The sequence below is a fragment of the Plectrocnemia conspersa genome, unplaced genomic scaffold, assembly GCF_051122295.1.
Source record: "Plectrocnemia conspersa isolate PC_06_02 unplaced genomic scaffold, ASM5112229v1 ptg000008l, whole genome shotgun sequence".
Classification (NCBI taxonomy): Eukaryota; Metazoa; Arthropoda; class Insecta; order Trichoptera; family Polycentropodidae; genus Plectrocnemia; species Plectrocnemia conspersa.
Genome location: NW_028277172.1, coordinates 20,170,409 through 20,190,510, shown reverse-complemented (window position 1 = coordinate 20,190,510; position 20,102 = coordinate 20,170,409). Strand labels below are relative to the sequence as shown.

At 34.4% G+C, this 20,102-nt stretch overlaps 2 protein-coding genes and 1 long non-coding RNA gene across 5 annotated transcripts; 1 reads left to right on the top strand and 2 right to left on the bottom strand.

Moving 5' to 3' along the window:
* Positions 1-1,367: 1,367 nt before the first annotated feature.
* On the top strand, positions 1,368-16,316 carry Hph (HIF prolyl hydroxylase). Of its 3 annotated transcripts, XM_088189329.1 has the most exons (6): positions 1,368-2,498; positions 2,575-2,694; positions 2,793-2,873; positions 13,544-13,683; positions 13,766-13,882; positions 14,618-16,316. In XM_088189329.1, the coding sequence occupies exons 1-6, from the start codon at positions 2,208-2,210 to the stop codon at positions 14,721-14,723; spliced, it is 855 nt and encodes a 284-aa protein (XP_088045455.1). In that variant the 5' UTR covers positions 1,368-2,207; the 3' UTR covers positions 14,724-16,316. The 3 variants fall into 3 exon arrangements, with proteins under 3 accessions (XP_088045455.1, XP_088045456.1, XP_088045457.1); XM_088189330.1 differs by lacking the exons at positions 13,544-13,683; positions 13,766-13,882; positions 14,618-16,316 and adding an exon at positions 10,362-10,496 and having other exon boundaries at positions 1,444-2,498; XM_088189331.1 differs by lacking the exons at positions 1,368-2,498; positions 2,575-2,694; positions 2,793-2,873 and adding an exon at positions 10,367-10,495.
* LOC148233296 (uncharacterized) lies at positions 7,578-8,732 on the bottom strand. Its single transcript, XR_015810329.1, has 2 exons — positions 7,829-8,732; positions 7,578-7,735 (listed from the first exon to the last, which is right to left on the bottom strand). It is a non-coding gene; the product is annotated as an uncharacterized LOC148233296 (long non-coding RNA).
* PolE2 (DNA polymerase epsilon subunit 2) lies at positions 16,313-19,173 on the bottom strand. Its single transcript, XM_088189321.1, has 10 exons — positions 19,018-19,173; positions 18,792-18,939; positions 18,407-18,734; positions 18,265-18,346; positions 18,077-18,196; positions 17,872-18,013; positions 17,559-17,794; positions 17,308-17,494; positions 16,653-16,829; positions 16,313-16,524 (listed from the first exon to the last, which is right to left on the bottom strand). The coding sequence occupies exons 1-10, from the start codon at positions 19,089-19,091 to the stop codon at positions 16,435-16,437; spliced, it is 1,584 nt and encodes a 527-aa protein (XP_088045447.1). The 5' UTR covers positions 19,092-19,173; the 3' UTR covers positions 16,313-16,434.
* Between the last annotated feature and the right edge of the window lie 929 nt (positions 19,174-20,102).

Here is a 20,102-nt window from a genome sequence, read left to right as displayed (position 1 = left end):
ATATTTATCGATTCAGTTTTTGTTCCGGGGTAAATACCGATTTTTACGGTTTTCGGTTCAGCTCTGAGTGAATATTTTTTAAATGTTTTTATTTGTATTAAAAATTATTTTTCTACCATAAAAAAATCTTTCTTCTATTATTTACAATCAAACTATATTAATTGATCAAATAATATAATAAAAACAATAATAATTATTTAAAGGTATAATAATTATAACTTTAAATACTTATATTTTTTATAAAATCTTCCGTTGTAACCTGACAGGCGAAAGCCCAATGCGATACAACGTGATAAATCTGTACCAACTGAGTCAGTCAATCAGATATAATGAATACCTACTCACAAGTAAGTATTATTAACCATACTCAGTGGCGTAGCTAGAGTATGTGCCGCCTAGGGCGATCCTTGAAATTGCTGCCCTCCCCCCATATATTTTTTGCAGGGTCATAAATCAGCATTTCTTAAAATAATAAATTGGTTATTATTAAGCTCTTGTTATTCGTGGATTTATATATGTTTTAGTGTATTCAGGGTTAAGAACCACACTAGACAATCCCATCGCGAATATTCCGCCCCCAAGCAAGTGCCGCCCGGGGCGGCCCGCCCCCTCCGCCCCCCCATTGCTACGCCACTGACCATACTGAAAGTCTGGGAATCGGTGACGTGTACATTTTTAATAATTATAAATTATTATGTGTAGTACAATTTATAACCAATAGATGTCACTGCAGCTGGGGGCAGGTTTTTTAATTAGAGCCCATTTTTTATTATAAATAAAAATTCGAGTGTCGCTGCCGGGGCTCGAAACCGCAACCTCAGAGTTTATATTCTGAGACGATACGGATTACGCTATTCCGTCTTTATATAATAATAATAATACTTTATTCAACGAAACATATGTAAACTAAGAAAATACGTGTATTCGCGGTTGAAGTATACAGGATTGTTATGTATATTTTCCTCCCAAAATTTTATAATATGATTTTTCTGTCTAACATTTGTACATGATTAAAGTTATTCGATATGAATTAAATATCCACATTTGTAGAAATAGGAAGTCTACATCACTATTGGCAATTTTTCTCTTCTTAAAAAATCCTCTTAATCGTCTACCTTTTCATCGGATAATTCACTAGGTAATTGTGCTTGTTCATTTGAGCAAAAAAATTTTCTAAATTTGTTGGACAAAAAGCAGTACACGGTTGAAAAATGTCAATACTCCAATGTGTACGCTAAATAAGAAATAATAATAAATAAGTTAAAAACGTATGAATCGATAAAGGTTCAATTAGCTTTCCGTTTTTTGTAACAAAACAATCAGCAATATAAACAGTTATAATGAAAAAAGTCGGAAAACGTTAGTCCGGCCCTGTGTACAATAATATAATTTTAAAAAATATTATTAGTACGATCATACAAATGGGGAAAATAATTATTAGATTTTGCCGAGCTAATTTATTTTTATTTTATACAAGTATTGTCGAATTTGGTCTTAAGTAATTTAAAAATAATATATTTTTAAATAAAATTATGAACGGGGTGAAGAAAATGTCTTCAATTATTATATAACCAGTTTTAAGCCGTGCAAAATTCACTTTCCGCGGCCGCTATCGATCGCCGGAACGTCAGAAGCGATGCGAAAATAGGCATAAAACATGGTCAGCGAACGGAATTGCGAAAAATGGTTAGGGCCGTCTGCGCCGGCGGGGTAAATGGGAACATTGCGCAAAATCCGAAATTGCAAAAAGGCGACGTGGTGGTCGGGGCGGCAGGGGCGGAGCAGGGACGGCGCAGGGACGGCGTTATTTTCGAGCCGAGTCGCCGAGAGGCGCCCCGCGGAACGGAGGGGTCCGAGAGCGCCGAGAGCGACGAGAGTCGGTGGGAGCGGACGACGCGTCGCGCCGCTTCGCTCTCTCGCCGCCGAGGCCGTCAATCGTCGCGGAGGCTCGCCGTCGAACGGCCGCCCTCGCGCTCCGCCGCTCCGTCGCTGAACTGTCGTCTTGCCGCTGCGCTAGCTCGGGTCGGCGGCCCCAGCGGGCGCGCCGCCCCGCTCGCTGCGACCGTTGCGGCCTGTCGGGTCGCAGGAGGCGCAGGGTGGCGCGACCGGAGCCCCTGGCGACGCCGAGCCCCTCGTCGGGGGAGCCGTCCCCGGCGCACTCGGGCTGCGAGCCCGAGGGCTCCGACGCGAGCTCCCACACGGCCGACATGCTCTCGTTCGTCAGAGCGAGAGCGCAGGCCGGGCCCCCGACGCCCCCGGCCGAACCGGAACCCGATCCAGACAGGGGCGGCTTCCCCGAGGTCTCCCTGAGTCGCGAGTACGGAGGCGCCCTACCCCTCTTTCCGGAGGAGCCCAGAGACGACGACGAAGTGCTCCGCAGCATCGTCGACGACATGGAGAACTACGGCCTGTGCGTACTGGACAACTTTCTGGGCCGCGACAAGGGTCTCTCGATCCTGCAAGAAGTCCTGGACATGTACTCCGCCGGAGTGTTCGAGGTCAGTGTACTAATGAGACTATTCTTGTACAATTTATACGGCAACAAATAACGAATAACGTTGGGTGTCAACGCAGGACGGACAGCTAGTGTCGAACAGCGCTCGGACCGACCTCAAAACGATCCGCTCCGACAGAATAACGTGGGTGGACGGGAAGGAATCCAAGTGCTCTAACATCAGCCAGTTGATACGAAGGGTCAGTACGTCACCGTCTTATCAGTGTTTATTTACGCCGTCGATTCGCACATATCTCACGCAAGGAGCTTTTCTAACTTTACCGATCAAATGTTACAGGTTGACAGCGTTGTAATCAGAGCTAGCAAGATGGTCAACAACGGATGCCTAGGAAAATATACAATCAGTGGCAGAACTAAGGTATCGATAACCTCATTTAAAAAACAATTCAACAAAAACAAACAAGAAAAATGTTGTCCGACTAGCCGCTGATTAATTTTTGTTGACATGTTACAAACATTTTTGAATCGGCTTATTATTATTATTATTACTACTTATTATATTTATGTCATGTTAAAATTTGATTTGTTTTGTTTATACCGGGACGGTTCATGGCCGGCGCGACAGTTGTTATGGTTGGTTTTTCTCACCCGCGCTCGATGCACCCGCGCGTTGACGATCGCCGCTGGTGTACGTGACCGAGCGCATGGCTCGCGCCGAGCGCTAGAGCGAGCCCGAGATAGAGTTTTCCTCGCGGCGAGACAGAGACGCCGCTATCGATGCATTCGAACCGCGGAAAATTCGCGGCGAGTTTTCCCCGCTATTTGCGCGATACAAACAAGCGTCGATCGCGCGCGCGCGCGCGTCCTTCGCCTTCGAGATCCGCGTCGTTATGTGCGTTTGAATTTCGACTTTTTCGGTGGCTGTCGACTCGCCCGGAAAAAATCGCACATTTGCATATGCTACTCTTCCACATTTTATAGCAACGGTCCCCACTAGGATCTAGAAGCCGACTATCTATTCACTAAAAATTTAACTAACGCAGGGACAAATAAGATATAGTATATACGCAGTGTCAAGGCGCGTAATAAGCGAAAAAATATTGAGAGCTAGGAAAAGTATAGCATTATAGCCCAGGACCTCCACTAGGTTCTTCAAATGGACTAGGACCTTTCTAACAGAAATACATTCGTTTTACATCATGGCAGGCTGCGGCGTAATGAACAAAAAAATAGGTTGCGAACTGAAAATTATCGCATAATATCGCTATGCCATGTAATATTCACGCGTCCACTTTATAAAAATTGGTCCGAAAAGCTCTAAAAGTAAAAAAACAGCAATGTCGGCTATTTATGAACAATTTACGATTAAGAAAAATAACGTAGGTATATCGAATCAAGACGCCTACTACCTTATCTGGTATTTTAAATCGTGCATCGACTTCCTGTCTTTTTAATATTTTCAATTGGTATACTATTCGTATCAACTTACAATTTAGCGGACGCGCAAAAGATCAACGCAAAAAAATAATCGCGATCGAAAAATTCAATATATTGTTGCGATATAATGTATCGTAACTAATACAGATTGTTTAAAACGTATCGGGACTATTTTGCGAATGCGCAGCATTTGCTAGTGGTGAAGTTCCATTTCCGCTTCTTTCGCATTTCACGATGAACGTTAAAACCTATCGGTGAAGGAGATCTTAAAAACTGACTTGCTAGTAGTCTAGACGCAGCGTATTGTTCCGCAAATATTTCCGGAATGTTGGCCCAAAAAATGCGTCGCAAGAATGTCCCTCAGTGTGTATCATGCTTTATGCGGATAAAATATTTGTTATCAATTTCTCGTTTATTTTATGTTTACGATCATGTAATTATCGATTGACATAACCTGGGGTGTCGAATCCCCTGACTTTGAAGACCACTAGACTATATGATCACTTCTGTTTTTGAACGACTCATTTATTCAGAGTTTTCGCTGGCGATATTTTTTTTACTCTACCCAAAGTTGATCGACTTCTATAATTGTATTAAAATATCATTTAGTATATATCAAAACTATTTCTTGCAAATGGAGTTTCTTTCACAATCGCCAAGACTCCCAAAAAACCATCAGTCCAAATGTTTATATCTATTTGTTTTCGCAATTAACGGGTTTATAGGAAATTATATATTATCTACATCAAATTTTCTTCAAAAAAATGACCCGCCATCTAAGTACTAAAAAAAAGTTTTTTTTTCGTATGTGCCGCTGTTTTTTTTAAATCTGTCAAGCTTAGAGAAAAATAAAACAAATCATATTACTAGGACGTATGGCGGGACAATAAAATATAAGTCATCCGAAAAAATATGTTATAAATGTTAAGTGCTAATAAAAAAGGTATTTTTTTTAATAAATGCTTCTGCGTGTGTTAATTAAGAACTAAATAAAACTCATCGTTATAAATTAAATAAATGTCAGCCGTATTGCGGGATTTTCTAATGCGTAAATGCCATAAATGAATCAGCTTCTAAAATTAAAAGATGATGAAAATTCCGTAAAAGATTCAGTTTGAATCTGCACACAAAGCTATTTTCTGAGCATTCAAAGCATTGTTGAATAGTAACAAATCCGTTGTATTTTAGTTTGAAACACAAAATACAGTTTGCAGCGTCAATATTTCAGAAATCACAAGCCCTTTCTGTATGAAATGCTATACGCAATTAGCATGAATGAAATACGCTCCATTTCACACAGTAGAATAGAATTCTTGAATTGTTGACGACTTCTGCTGATGTAACGATTTAGCGAGGTTTGAAAAAATGTAGTCGGTAGAGGACAACACATTTGTTTATGTTCGTCTATTTTCCGTAAACGTGTACTACGTTATTAAAAAGAGAATATGTACTACCATCTGCATCAATTTATCTTTACGCTTAAATGGCGCGTCAACAATTCGTAAAGCTTTCTCAGAAGAGACAGTCGGGTTGAATTACGTTAACTATATGATAGTGATTACGAATCTGTGAGTACATATATCTAATCTGTGCCGTTTATTGAGCACGATACGAATGCTAACATTTTCTGCGAAAATGTATGATTCAATTTTTAACGTTTTGTATAATTTGACGCACTAAAACTAATGGTGTCGTTTAGACATTTTCGAGGTCACTGAAATATTATTCATCGATTCTGGTGTAAACAAACTTTTCATAATAAATATTATATCGTCCACAGCAGTTATTGTCACTACGTGGCACGCGGAGCGTCTTTGTGTGGCCGATTGTCATAGAAAATTTTGGTTTGCCAGGGATTTTATTCGACTCTACAAATATTCGCTGGCGACCTATTTTTTGCTCCAAAGTTGCAGCTAAAGATCTGTAAATGGATCGCTTTAAAATTTTAGTGGGGTATCAGCTTATCGATCGATATTTTGTCGAGTATATTGCGGTATACGATTTCTGATAATAATATGAAATAAATGGCACGTGTCGCAGGAATGTGCTTTTCAAGTATTTATTCAGTTAAATACAATTTATCTAAGACGGTAACTACGCGTCTGAGAAATCTTTTAAATTACCTGTGATAGATTATAACGAGCAAGGTCCTTTTGCACGTTTTGCCAGATATAAATACATCAAAACCGCGCAGATAGATAATATAAACAAATCGAAACACTGGCATGGGTTGAACGATCTGTAACTGACAGATCGTTGCACAAACTTGCAGACAGGTTATTGCATAAACGACATTAAACTTGGCATTCGCGAATTTGGTCCGATTTAAGGTCGATGGCGATCGTTTTTTGATGTTTCGATCTGAGTTCGATATCGCATATGCGGTGTGGTTGCGTTCCTATGCTTCTTTTATGTAATGTATACATATATGTTAGATGGCATTCGTTCGGTTAGAAAGTTCGGTTCACGTGCAGGCACACGTGCGATGTGCAGGCATCGGTGCATTTGCGCAACCCGCGGTTCGCGTGCGGCGTACGTGACTACGCTCTCGCGGCTCGATAAGCCGTCAGTATGGCCGAAATCGCGCACGTAGGCCCAAAACCGAGTAAACTTCCGCACCGGGGCGTCGGAGGAGTATGACTGACGCTATTTTTCGAGTGCTGCTCCTCTTCGCCCGGAGACTGGTACAGCCAGCTTTCTTCCCCCGGACGCCGATTTAAAAACTGCCTTTTCGTCTCTGCCTCTGCTGCTGTTATCTGCAGTAGGCGAAGCACGCTCGTACCCGTCCTAGACCATCATAGACCAACATAATATACGCTGTTGATTCTATTTCGCCACACGAAAAATTTCGTCCCATTTCACACGTTTTGTATAAATAATTTATTCGAACGGACCTTCGAATCGTAATTAGATTCGGAATTAAGAATAGATAACAATTTATCTTCGCTGAGAGAAGAATCCCAGAGGAAATTATTCTGGTTGATTGTTTGCCGTAATAATCCCTCGGGAGCCTTCCCCTTTCCTAAATACCGTATCTGATTGATTCGCTTTACTCGAGGAAGTGCTGCTCGTATATTTCCGTTTTGATTAAATTTTGTGCCACTAACTAACTAGTGTATTAATTACTAAATCACGAAGGTATTACTATTATCTTTTACTAATGAATAGATATCAGAGGCACTCCAAGGGCTTCTTGATCATGCTCCCTTTTCCGATAGTAGCTTATAGTTCTGGGTGTAGTTAACCAGGGACTTGGGGGGGGGGGGGCAGAAAAACGCATGTCATTTAATTAAATATTTTTTTTTAAATATCTCATTTCAGTGAAATCATATCGGAACACATTTTTACCAGTGAAAATATAATTTATCTGACATGTGCTATGAAGTTATATTTTCACTAGTGAAGTCCAAATACATTTTCACCTGTAGATATATATTTCATAATTTAAAACATTTTATTTGTTCTATATTATTAATTGATACAATAATACAATATAATTAATAATTAGAATATATTTTTAGAGCAATATAACTTATTTAACGAAACATATGTAAACAAAGCAAATTCGTATATTCACGATTGAAGTATACAATATTCTAATGTGTATTTATTTATAATTTAAAAATATAAAAGTTTCCTCTAATTATTAATAAACGTATCTTTCAATATATTTTCATTTAAATTATTTTGATTGTCTCGCAAAATAAACTGAGCCAAAGAAAGCCATTTCAACACCAATTTGTGCTGGAGCTTCTGAAAACCAAATGGAAAATCTGAAATGACGTCCCTGTAGTCGTCATACTCTTCTTGTTAAGGCCAAGGTCTACTTGTGTTGTTAAAGATCTGTAATGAATAAATATATTAATCTAATTAATTTGAAATTTACCATGTAGAAAATAATGAACAGGAATCGCTTTGTTATTTTAGCATGTTTACCTTTGTGATCCTGCAACTTTTCGTCGTGTTTTCTCGTACATGTCTATCGGCACGAACGCATAACATAAACTCGCGGTTAAATTCTAATCTCAAGCACGTGGATTTATATTATTATCGCATTTTTTTATAAAAAACAATTGTGGTATTCATACTCGTTAGAAATAGGTACTACTGCAAAGATTTCGATTGTACGGCAAGCTTCTTAAAGCATTTAATCTTATCACATATCGATTACTACATGAGTCAGAAACTTTTATCACATTCGCGGGGTCACACATGTACGTTTTCTTAAAAATGTTAATCAAATATAATAATGCTTTGAAAGCGTATTCAATTTAATTAAAACAAATTGGCAGCGTAGCATAATTTTTTTGGATTTTTTCAAAACCATTTGTAGCTCGCGTTTGATCGTTTGGCTACCACTGGTGTACGTGATCGATTGCAATTTTCCTCGTTCGACACGTACACCAGAAAAATTCGAATAATCCTATAAAATTCGCAGAAACGAATTAAATCAACAAGTGGTTGTACCGAAGCGTTTGCTTTTCGAGTGCTGTGCAATAAATTTGGATCAATGCACTGATCCTTGTACTGTGAGAATTTTACACGATGTATAAAGTATTCTTGGAATATATTTATTTATATACACACATCGTACCTGTTAATTAAAACGCGTTTTTCTTTCCATATAACTGAGAGTACTTATCTTTCAATAAGCGTTATTAATACGTTCGAACGATTCCCAGAATAACTCGCTAGGGTGCATCGCGGAAATGCAATCAGACTTTTGGCACTGTATTTCTTTGTTGTACATCTGACTAATCTGGTGCAGTTTGGTCACGTTGCAGTGACCGACAACTGCATGCAACGATCGTAAAGCGAACGTGACGGCTCGGTCGTCTATGAAGCGCGTTTTGTCGTAAGTCACCGAAGCCCTTCGCAATTTTGCGTGGGAGGTCGAGCGTTTGTCTCCGTAACGACCTTTCAAAGCGAACAAGAAAACGCTAAAAGCGTTCTTGAACCGCCAGTTATCATATAATAAACGTAATTAGGCGTTAGTCACGTAGCGTGTGTTCGATGACAGTTTGATGGAATCGCTGTTTGAATATACATTGGGTGGGGTGCTTCTTTATCGTTTCGTTTCAGCTGGTTGAGGCCGCGATACCAGTTTTTCTGCTCTTTAACAATGCGCGTATTTCGTAACGCATTTCTCGGAAGAATGGAACCTTCGCCTCCGTGGTCTACGTGCGTTGTGGATCGCATGAGTCATGCGAGAGAGACCGCCAGCTCTCTCATAGAGTGATTTCTATTTGAACAACGTCGTAAAATATTTTCATTTCTCGTTTGTTGTATACTTTACCGGTTACTGGCTGTTTTGAATGAAATAGTTTAACTTTTGCACATTTGTATCCTTTCAAACGACGAATCTGTGTCACAAAATATCGATTACGAGCTTTTATTAACCATTAGACTTACTGTACCATAAACGGTACAGTACGTTGAATTATTTTTCTGATGTATCTACTCAAGTTATATGCTAATTGTAAGGAACAAACAATAATAAAAAATAAAGTTCACTGCTCTGAATTTTTTCGGAGAGTGAATATAAACACAAAAGTATAAAATCTATTATGTTTTGGAATTAACGATTAATAATACTTCTGATCAAGATACTAGTTCAATATTACCAATGTTTTTTAAACATTTGTGTACTTTTTTCACTTTGAAATATGGTGTACCCTATTTGGTACAGAACAAAATTCGCTAAAAATTCCCTGTATTTTATAAATAAGTTGATCGCTAGGCTTTATCAAGAGACAGATTTTTTACGATATTTTCAAATTTGAATTTTGTTGATAATCTACATTTAGATGAATCTATCAATTTTTTAAAAGTTCGCCCGCTTACTAAATTTTTGGGGTATAGTCCGTATATATAAAAACATAGTGTCGATGAAGCCATGTTGCCTCATTATGTAAGACATAGTTGCAAACAATTTATTCAGGGCAAAAAAATAATAATGGATAGGAACAACTTCAGGTGGGCATATTATTTGATTTGATCCATACCAGGATGCAAGTACAATCCTAAATTTCAGATACTTGGTACTACAATGTTGTTCTAACCTATACTGACAAAATTTTTCAACTTCAAATGGGAGAAAAGTACCACTTGTTCATAGACAATTTTTTCACGGGCTTGCCTCTCAATATAAATATATGAGTCACTGTAATTAGATAAAGTCGATCTGGGAAATGTCTCTTACTTTATACAATAAAATGGCGAAAAAACCGTGTCAGTGATGACATCATAATAGCAGTAATATGCCAGTTTGCTGGAATGCTTTTGTAGTAAATCCGGTTCATAAAATTCAACGGTACTCGCAACAACTGAAACAAATCAATGTTTTACAATCAAAATATGGCAGGGGTAGATTGGTCAGACCAGAACATATCATATATGTATAGAATTAGTATCTATGGGAATAAGTGGTACATGCCTCTCATTTTACACTGCATTGATATGCTTACAGAGATAATGGTGGGACGATGGATCTGTTGACTTTCAGGAGACGTATTGCAATAGCTATTATAGGAACAAATAAGCTTCATAGTAAGTCAGGACCAAGCAGGCCATCTTCACTGACGACTGAGGCAAGATATGATGGTAAAGATCATTTGGTTATATAAAAAAGTAGCCGAGCAAGACGTGGGCTTTGCAATAAACAATGTTGGATGACAGATGCTTAAAATTCCATGTTGGGGGATACATGTTTCTTGGATTATCATAGTAAAAACTGATTTTTAAGTGTAGGGTGTTATTTTATTGTATTATAATAATGATGAAAAATAAAGTAAAAATTAAATTGCATACTTTAAGTGTGCATAAGCTTACTGAACCATATATGGTACTTACTGTACCACATATGGTACGACTGATATTTTAGTTTACACTTAGACCTCTTTAATTACATTAATAATAAAAAATTAAATTCTGAAAAAATCAGTTTTAGGTCTAAATCTCTTTCGATTCTCGCATTTCGGAAAAGTCCATACATACACAAAAAGCCAGCATAAAGAGATCACGCTTATCGAACACGATCGCGTTCTAACTGTAACGCTTATCATTGTCGACAAAATAGAATATTTATTCGATAAGCTGATCTTCACCGCGAAATCTATAGCAATGACTCACTAGTTTTATAAAATCTGGTATCTTTGTATTTAATGGATCGGTGATTATTCCGGACACGAAGTTTGCGTACAGTTTTTTTTTAAATTACGTAAATATTTGGATTGTTTTTTGACATTTTCGTAACTACTGATCCAATGTCAATGAAATTTAAAATGGAGCGATAAAATAAAAGTTTAGGATATTTCATCGCAGCTGTTTCTTCACCATCCGATTAATTATTTTTAGCATCGTTTTTTTTTTATTCATAATTCATTCTTGTTTTATCTTTTTATTGTTTAAGCAAATTTATTGAATTGTTTGGTATAATCCCTCAATTGTACACAATATTTAAATAAACAATAATGTGGAACCTTATTATAATTCTTTCTTCCTGATAATATAACATATTGGTATATATAGGTATTTAAATAAATTAAACGGATTTGATAAATTTATGATTAATAATAATAACGACGAGTTACAAAACAACACGTGTGCGTAAAATTTGTGTACGTAAAAGCAGATCATATAAAATTATTGCTAGTTTCAATCGATTATTTTACTTGGAAGTTTTAAGGAGTTTCAATTTTTTTTATCATAAAGCCGAATTGTACCGTCCTTTTTTTAACGTTTTTTAATCCATAATTCTTCAAACTTTTCTCGTTTTAGTTTTTTATCGTTTGGGCAAATTTTATAGTTCAATAATGGTAATTCCTTCATTAAATTTTTATGTCGAAATATATTTGCATTTTATGTAAATTATCCATTCTATGTAAGGATTATGCTATTACACTTCAAAATTTTAAGAATGTTATTTTTGCCACAATGACAAAAATTATTTTCCGCAATGAGCCACATACCTTTATATGTATTTCGAAAACTGACCTAAATATGCATTTTTTGCGTTGCACTACTGTAAGGTAATTTTTTCTATCACGCTATAAATTCTTTTATTTATGAAAAATTATATTTTTTGTCACGACAAGAACTGAAGCGTCTTATTTACGGTACGATTTTATAGGGGCGATTCATGGCGATTTTTATTTGCTTTTATTAAATGTAGTGTTCGTTGATAGATCAGCGCTATTTATTGTCATTATTATTAGTAATGAATCCATCGTACTTCAAGGGGGTAAATGTAATAATTTGGCGTTCGATTAAAAGCTTCATGGATATCAATATGTGCAGTTTAATTAAGGTCAAAATAATCTCAATATGAGCAATGCGATGTGTAGAGGTAGGCAAAACCGCGTGTTTGCTTAATTTGAAACTAACCACTAGCCTGTTTCTCATGTTTTTGGGACCTATTTTTCTGAGCTGACGCATGTCGTTCGGGAGCCTTTTACGCGATTACTTTTTTAATCTTTTTTTGTTTGATATATCGTATACGCTCGGCCGTCATGGACTACGCCCTTGTGTGAGCAATTTGGCGTACGTGCATAGAAGTTAACGCCACCCACATAGCCAACACCCTATAGTGACCCGCATTTTATCCCCTTTTTCCCCGAACAACCACGTTGCCGGTGTCACGTAGACCAAGCTTCCCCGATTGGTCGAATGCTATTCCCGGTAACGTTCGATGCGCTTCATATATATACAACTACATATACATACACCATACTTGAAATAGGACTAAACTCGAATTGCAGATACAATTTTTGCTATTTCTGAAATATATATCATTTTTGATGGGTCGTGGACACACCATCGTTTCTATCTACTATGAAAATAATGAACAGCTTGATCGAAATCTGACTGTGACGAATAATATCTTCCTTTTCGAGGGAGCGAAACCAATTTTTTTTATCAAAGATGGATAGTTTTTTACAAAGGCTTCCCGCTATCGGAAATTAATACTTTCATTCGTAACGCACGTGCTAGTTAATTTGCTTTTTTTAATTTTTTATGGAGCACAATCTGGCTTCTTTTATGATTCAATTTTATGTGCTTGATATTTTTATACTATAAAATTGTGGAGCACCTTTGACGAACGTATTTGGGTCACCCTCAGGTTTTGCGGACGTGCTGTTTCACAGGCGGTATTTTAGCAGGATTTTGATATTATATACGCTCGTTCATCAAACAATACCTACTAAGGTCGTAGAATACCTTGAAACACGATTCGCAAACTTATTGTTTGCGGTTATATTACATTTCGATATAGGCATATTTAAAAAATTTTGAAAGAATTACTGAAAGATTTTGCGAGTCCTTCTTAGATTGCCGGTTTAAGTACGATTATGGTTTGTCTGCCTTTGTGGGATTATCTCAGATTGTTTCGTGGCCGATTAAGTAAGATTGTTAAATCATAATTCAAAGGGTTGGAATTTTAAATTCAATATTTGTGTTATATTACAAACATACTTAAAATGTATTGGGTTTATAATTAATATGTAGGGAGACGGGAGGAGTCCTAAAACAAATCGATACTAATTTAAAAATAAATTAATTTTATTTTCAAGAAAAAGTATTTTTTTAATAAATAATATTAATTTTTTAAATGTTTTTCATTGATAACATTGCTTTATTTATTTGTTATAGGCCATGGTTGCATGCTATCCTGGTTTTGGTAGCCATTATGTGAAGCACGTTGACAATCCGAACAGGGACGGTCGCTGCATCACGGCTATATATTATCTCAATTTAGATTGGGATGTTCGTTGCAGTGGAGGTCTCCTTAGGTAAATTTACCACATGTACTACTACTTATTTAAAAAAAAACACTCGAAAAGATGCTAAATAGTTTTTTATTGTATATTATAGGATATTCCCTGAAGGAAGAGATCAGGTAGCTAACATAGAACCAGTATTTGATCGCGTGCTTTTCTTCTGGTCTGACCGGCGAAATCCACACGAAGTTCAACCTGCCTTCAATACAAGGTAAACATTACTTTTAATATTATTTTAATACTCTAGTGCAGTGGTTTTAAATCGTTGCTTTGCAGCGTTGTCATCGTCTTAGAAGTGACGTGAGGTGAGGGTATCGAAAGAAATGATTCTTTCATGTATTTTCGAACGAAAAGTACAGCAGATACTGCAAGACGTTAACAAAATAAATATTTTCTTCAGGGGAATTGCACTTTTACACTGCGAAATAAGGCATTAACTTAAAACTTGAAACACTATTGTCCATAAAATCTTCGTAAAGGTAATCAAATATAATGCAATCATTGTTCTTATATTAGATATCACTAAAAATAATTTCCACTTTTCAACTACAGAACTATGAAATTATTAGTCATATTCTTATGGTGATAAAAACTGAGTAGAGAAATGCAGATGCAGTGCATCGTTTAGCAAAGAATTAGCAGAAAATTTCGCACTATCTTTAGTTAAAGTAAATATTGTTTCCCCAAATGTTTAAGACGTATTTCAGTTTACTGCTCAGTTAATTTAAATATTTATAGAATTTTAATTTTATATTAGATTTAAAAATAAATTGGGTCTGCGAAGTATTTTTACTATTTTAATTGGTCCATAGGAGTAAAACGATTATAAACCTCTGCTCTAGTGTATTATTTTTGAAAATATAATTATGGTGTTTTAGTACTTGTGAATTATTGTAACACTTATCCTTATTCAAACATCAAACAATTATTATTTTATCTTTTTCAGATATGCAATTACGTTGTGGTACTTTGATGCTGCTGAAAGGCAGGAGGCGTGCAAGCGTTATTTGAGTGAGCATAAGACAACGATGCAACCGCATCGACGTCTCTAGTCCGAGTTGACTGATTTTCCCTTCGCAGTACGCGGTATAATCCGTGACCGTCTGAAGACTGGATCTGTCAGCGTAACCTAGTGTCATAAAAATTATAAAGTGGAACGATGACCAATTTGATGATTTAGTTTATTATTATTATTATTATTTGTTGATGTGCGTGTTTGTAATCATATTGATTTTAACAAACAATACTCAAAAGTGGACTGAAAAAAGTGGTTTTATGCTGTTTTTTGATCCTAATCTCGTATTTATAATTGAAACGTTTACATATTAATCCAAGAGTAATTGCCCATATTTGTATAGCGTATTATTAACTACTATATTATAATATATAATTAACGTTAAAAGATAACTTTGCAGACCAAGTCTGTCGTTGAATTTTTGATATTAGTTGATGTAATTTTTTATTAAGACTGCAGAGAATGTTGATTTCTAATTGAATGCAATTGTGTAATGTTAAATGCCATTTTTAATTTTCGAATTATGTTGAATTTACGTTAATACTCCATCTCTGTCTAGGGATTGAAATCTAAAGCTATTTTGTACTACTTAATAAGCAACACTTGCATAGATTATTTTTGTAGACAATATTCTAAAATTGTGCAATTAATTAATATTGTTAAAAAGACACTGAAAAATCGATGCAATCTTATTATTTGCATTTTTGTGTCTCTAATCGTTCAATTCTGGCCGAATATCGTAAGTTTTTATATATTTAATATAATCAATAATAAAAAATTGTGATATATAATGTTATGATTTTAATATGATAGCTAAAAATTATATATTTTTTATGTACAAAATTATTGAAGGTAAAGCTTTTAACGGCCAAATGTTTATTGTAAATCTGTCTCTTTATTGTTTAGATTCAATGTAAACTTGTTCCAAGTGCCTGTGTTCTCGTCATGGTGGTACCATTTTTGTGCCCTATTAAATTTTTAAGGTTGAGGAGTGAGATAAATTTTTGTATTACTCGAGTGATGGAAAAAAAATGTTGCACAAATTTTAACGGTTGCTTTTCCTTTCGATTGTTAATGTATTCGTTGTATATAGAGGAGTGTGTATGGAAAGTGTAAATATTGGGAAGTATTTTTTTGAACGGGTAATTTAGATGTAATATTTATTTCATGGACAAGTTTAATATTTCATATTCGACAATTTTGTTTCGTATAGCCGTAAAGTTAGGATTTTTGTATTCAAATAATAATACAAACTGCTTACAAACTTTCCGAAGTATTATTATTTTTAATAATATATAAATATAATGCTTTTTTTCATGTATAAAAATTGAGCAACGCATTGAGTTCCATCTTGCATATTTTATTGTTTTTCAGAATTAATATTAGTTTATGTAAGTGATAAGTTAAAAGATAAGTTATTATTTAAATAAATAAAATATATTCATACGAAGACAAAAATATGAACTCTGACACGAAACACTTTTTTCGAACTCATTACATGAATAGGTTTAATATATTTACTTATACATATACACACTTGATTCTATTATGCCTATTTTAATACTGTAATTAAAATAATTATGACTGATAGAAAATTATATATTATGAAATAAAAATTATGCGATACTAATCCAGTTTTTTAATTTTTCATATTGACTCCATATTATTTATGTGACTCAACAAAAAAAACATTATTTTTTTATAATTATATTTTAGAAATGTTGTTAATTATTACGTATTAAATTATTCTATTCTTCGTCGGGTATCTGTGAGTCTTCGACTATCTTTGTAGAAGGAATGTAAACTTTAAATGAAAATTCAGTCCGTGGAAATGAACCCTGTAATATTTAAAACAAATTTTATAAAATGTTAGCAGAAGAGTTAGATATTAAAAAAAGGATTTAGTCAGATTTGTTTTTATTACACATATGTTAAATGTACTGTCAATAATTATTGTGATACTTACAGGATTCATAAATTGACACTCTTGACAAGATCTGGTGTAAGGCTGGAAATGATCGGCTATGACGACGAGATCAGGTATTGGATATAAACTAAAGGCATCAGCATGTTGCCAATATATTGGCTGAATACCAATAGATAGCGGGAACATAGTGCACTGGCTCAGAAGAGTTTTTGTTAACTGAAATGTTAGAAAAATATATCAAAAATAAAATTGGTTAAATTTATGAGATAACAGGTATAAATAAAAAAGTAAAGGCAACATTAAATGTATCCAAGAGGATAATCGGATATTTTTGTATGTTTTTGAATCACTTTTTTGAGAACAAAAATTTAATAAACAAAAATTAATCAAATAAAATCTCAAAAAAAATACGATAAAAATTATGCTCTACGAACAAGCATGAAACAAAAAAACAAGTGGATTAAAATGTGATGTATGTCTGTCACTTCAGTAAGTGTATAAATGGACTATAAAGTTTTGAAACAGTGTTTTGTAGCAGATTAACAATGAATATATCAGCTTCAGCATTCAACATCGAATATGATGTTATAAATTATTCTACATGTCAAAGTCTGTTCTAGATATTCAATTTAATGACTCATTTGAGTTTTTATTTCAAATACAAGTTGCCTCTACTTTTTATTTGCATACACACATGATCTGGTATATCTCCTGTTTCTGGAAAATGAATTGAGTTTCTGCACATTTTAGTAACTAAATCTTGTCGCATAACGATTATCTCTTGTGTGCAATATTGTATTCGACAAGGGTTGCTCGCAAATATAACTTTATCTCCCATAATCGATCTGATCTCTTCAGTTATTGTATTAGGCAATGGAGGCCTGAAATTTATACAAATATCAAATTATATTATATGCTTTGTTCTCTAGCTGTATTAAAATTTACCTTGGTAGTATATTGCTTGAAGGTGGATCACCATTTCCAGGTACGAAAATAAATTTACAAGTCTCAGACAATTGTGCAAATTGAAGAATTAAATCGGATAAGGATTTCAACGATGTTTTGAGTTGACTCGATTGTTCAGATCCATAAGGACACGAAAGAAAATCGCCAATGAAAACAATGGCTATCGGAGGAAAATTATTGTATCCAGTGAATAACGATTTCAATTTAGACATAACCTAAAATTAAATAAGATATTTAATATATATATATATACATAAAGGAAAAATATTATTATAAATAATCTTGTATGTACTTTGACATTATCAAACCAAACGTCTGACAAAAATATGATCATTCCGTCTTCGTTTTCGTTTTCAATCCTCAACAAGTTCTCGGAGTTCTTCAATGAAACCTTCGAAGGACCGCCGAATGTATTGATATTGCCAAAAAATGGTCTATAAGTTATTAATTATTATTTATTAAGTTTTTGTTATATAAATGTATTAAATGATACACACTGGCTTTGATTTCGAAGTTCAGATGGAGGCATAACTAAACCCATTACGTTCAAGACTTTATCTTCATATGAGCCTTCCGCCAAAACGAAACAATGTTCGGTAAAAAGTCCAGAATGGAATCTAAACGCAAATAAAAGGTAAAATGATTACACTTCAATACTCATATACCTCAAGTAAAAATAAAATACCTTGTATTTGTTAAATTTAAAGGAATTGCTCCACTTAAATCTTCTAAATAATAAGTACCTTCTGTTAGTTGCGTCAGAAGACCTAAAATATACAATTTTAATAAAAAATAACGGTAAATACAATATTAAATATTTGAAATACCTAATACAATAACTTCGTTGATTCTGCTCGATGAACTCAATAAATTCTCTACATATTTCAAATTGAATGTTTTATCTTTCTTAAATCCAGGAAGCGAGTTAGTTGCAAATAATTTATTCCTCAACGTTCTTTGCAGAATAATATTATATCTATCAATCAAAAACTGAGATCTCCATGTTGGCGTCGAATACAAATCGACCTTACATGATGTGTTAGGATCTTTTAAAAATTTCTTTCTTTCTATGTTGTACTTAAACTTCGGAATCTCGAATATGTTAATCGCATTTAAAACCGTTTCCAGTTCCTCCAAACCATCCCTGTCAAATTCCTATAAGAATATATATTAGTATCTGCATATAATCATATGTTTATTTGTTTATAATACCTTAAAAGCCAATTCGACATGATCCTTTTCAACGACTGGTACACTAAGTTGTTGATTTTGTATATGCGCAACTACCTTATTTATAAATTTGTCTTTTTCTGACGGATTGCATGATATTAGTTTTTCAGTCAATAGCGAACAAGACTCTCTGAATAAAATCATAAAAGTAAATTAACAATATATTTATTTTGTATGTAAAACTTAAGTAAAAACTTATTACTCTTACTTTCTTATCGAAAAGCCGTTTAGCTTGAAAGATGTAATTATTTCTTGCCTTAGCAATTTGGTATTGACATCCATCGTTATGAACCGATTTCAAAGCTCACTGACGGCAACAACGTAAGGAAAACGTCAAACATGGCGCGAAGAATAGTGAGTTACGACATAAGAATTTAAGATTCGGCCATACATAATTGTCTCCATGCAAAAATATTAAATATAATTTTTTTTTAAATAAATATTATTACCTGAATAATAAATAGGCATTTATTTAATGGGATATAAATAATAAAAAAAATGTTTTATTAATTTAATATTTACAACAATATTTCTTTTTAAATATTACGTATTTTATATATGGATAAGAAGTGTTTTAAAATTTAGTTTCTACCATAAAACAAATATTTATTTTTTAAGAACTATAAACATTTAGAATATATTTTATTTATTCATGAACCTTATATTATAGACATTTATATACATACAAACAAAAATAAATCATAGAATTTTTAAATAAAACTGCTGTTTTTTTACAAATCATTAAACACAAATATTAAATAGAAATATTACCAAAATACGCGTGCATTTACTCTAACCGCGTATAATATCTATAGAAGTCATCAAGAAAATCGCCAGTGTGCATTGGGCACCTAAAGGTGTAATGAACCGTTGAGCCTTTTAATATGTTGTAACAAATATTATAATGCCAATGTAATTTTAATATGGGATATGCGATTTGATACTAAAAATACGGTTTTTGTAGCAATAGTAGCATTTTCAAAATTTATCAATTATCACGTATGAATATCTATTAACGATTCAAGTCCAAGGGGTTTTCGTGAAATGTCGACAACAATGGTTGTAATCATTGTTTGAAAAATTACCCCTGTGTGTGTATAAGATTCTTTTTAACTTTATTAATAGGGCGTAGATTAATGCTATTCAATTGCTGGTCCATAGTCACTATTGTGTAAAAAATAAGGCATTGATTACGCGTGACACTGTCCGCAATACAGCTTCGGATTGTAAAACTACCTAAAAGTTGGTTTATTTACTACAGGACTGTCCAACCTTAAGCAAGTTGGGGGTCGC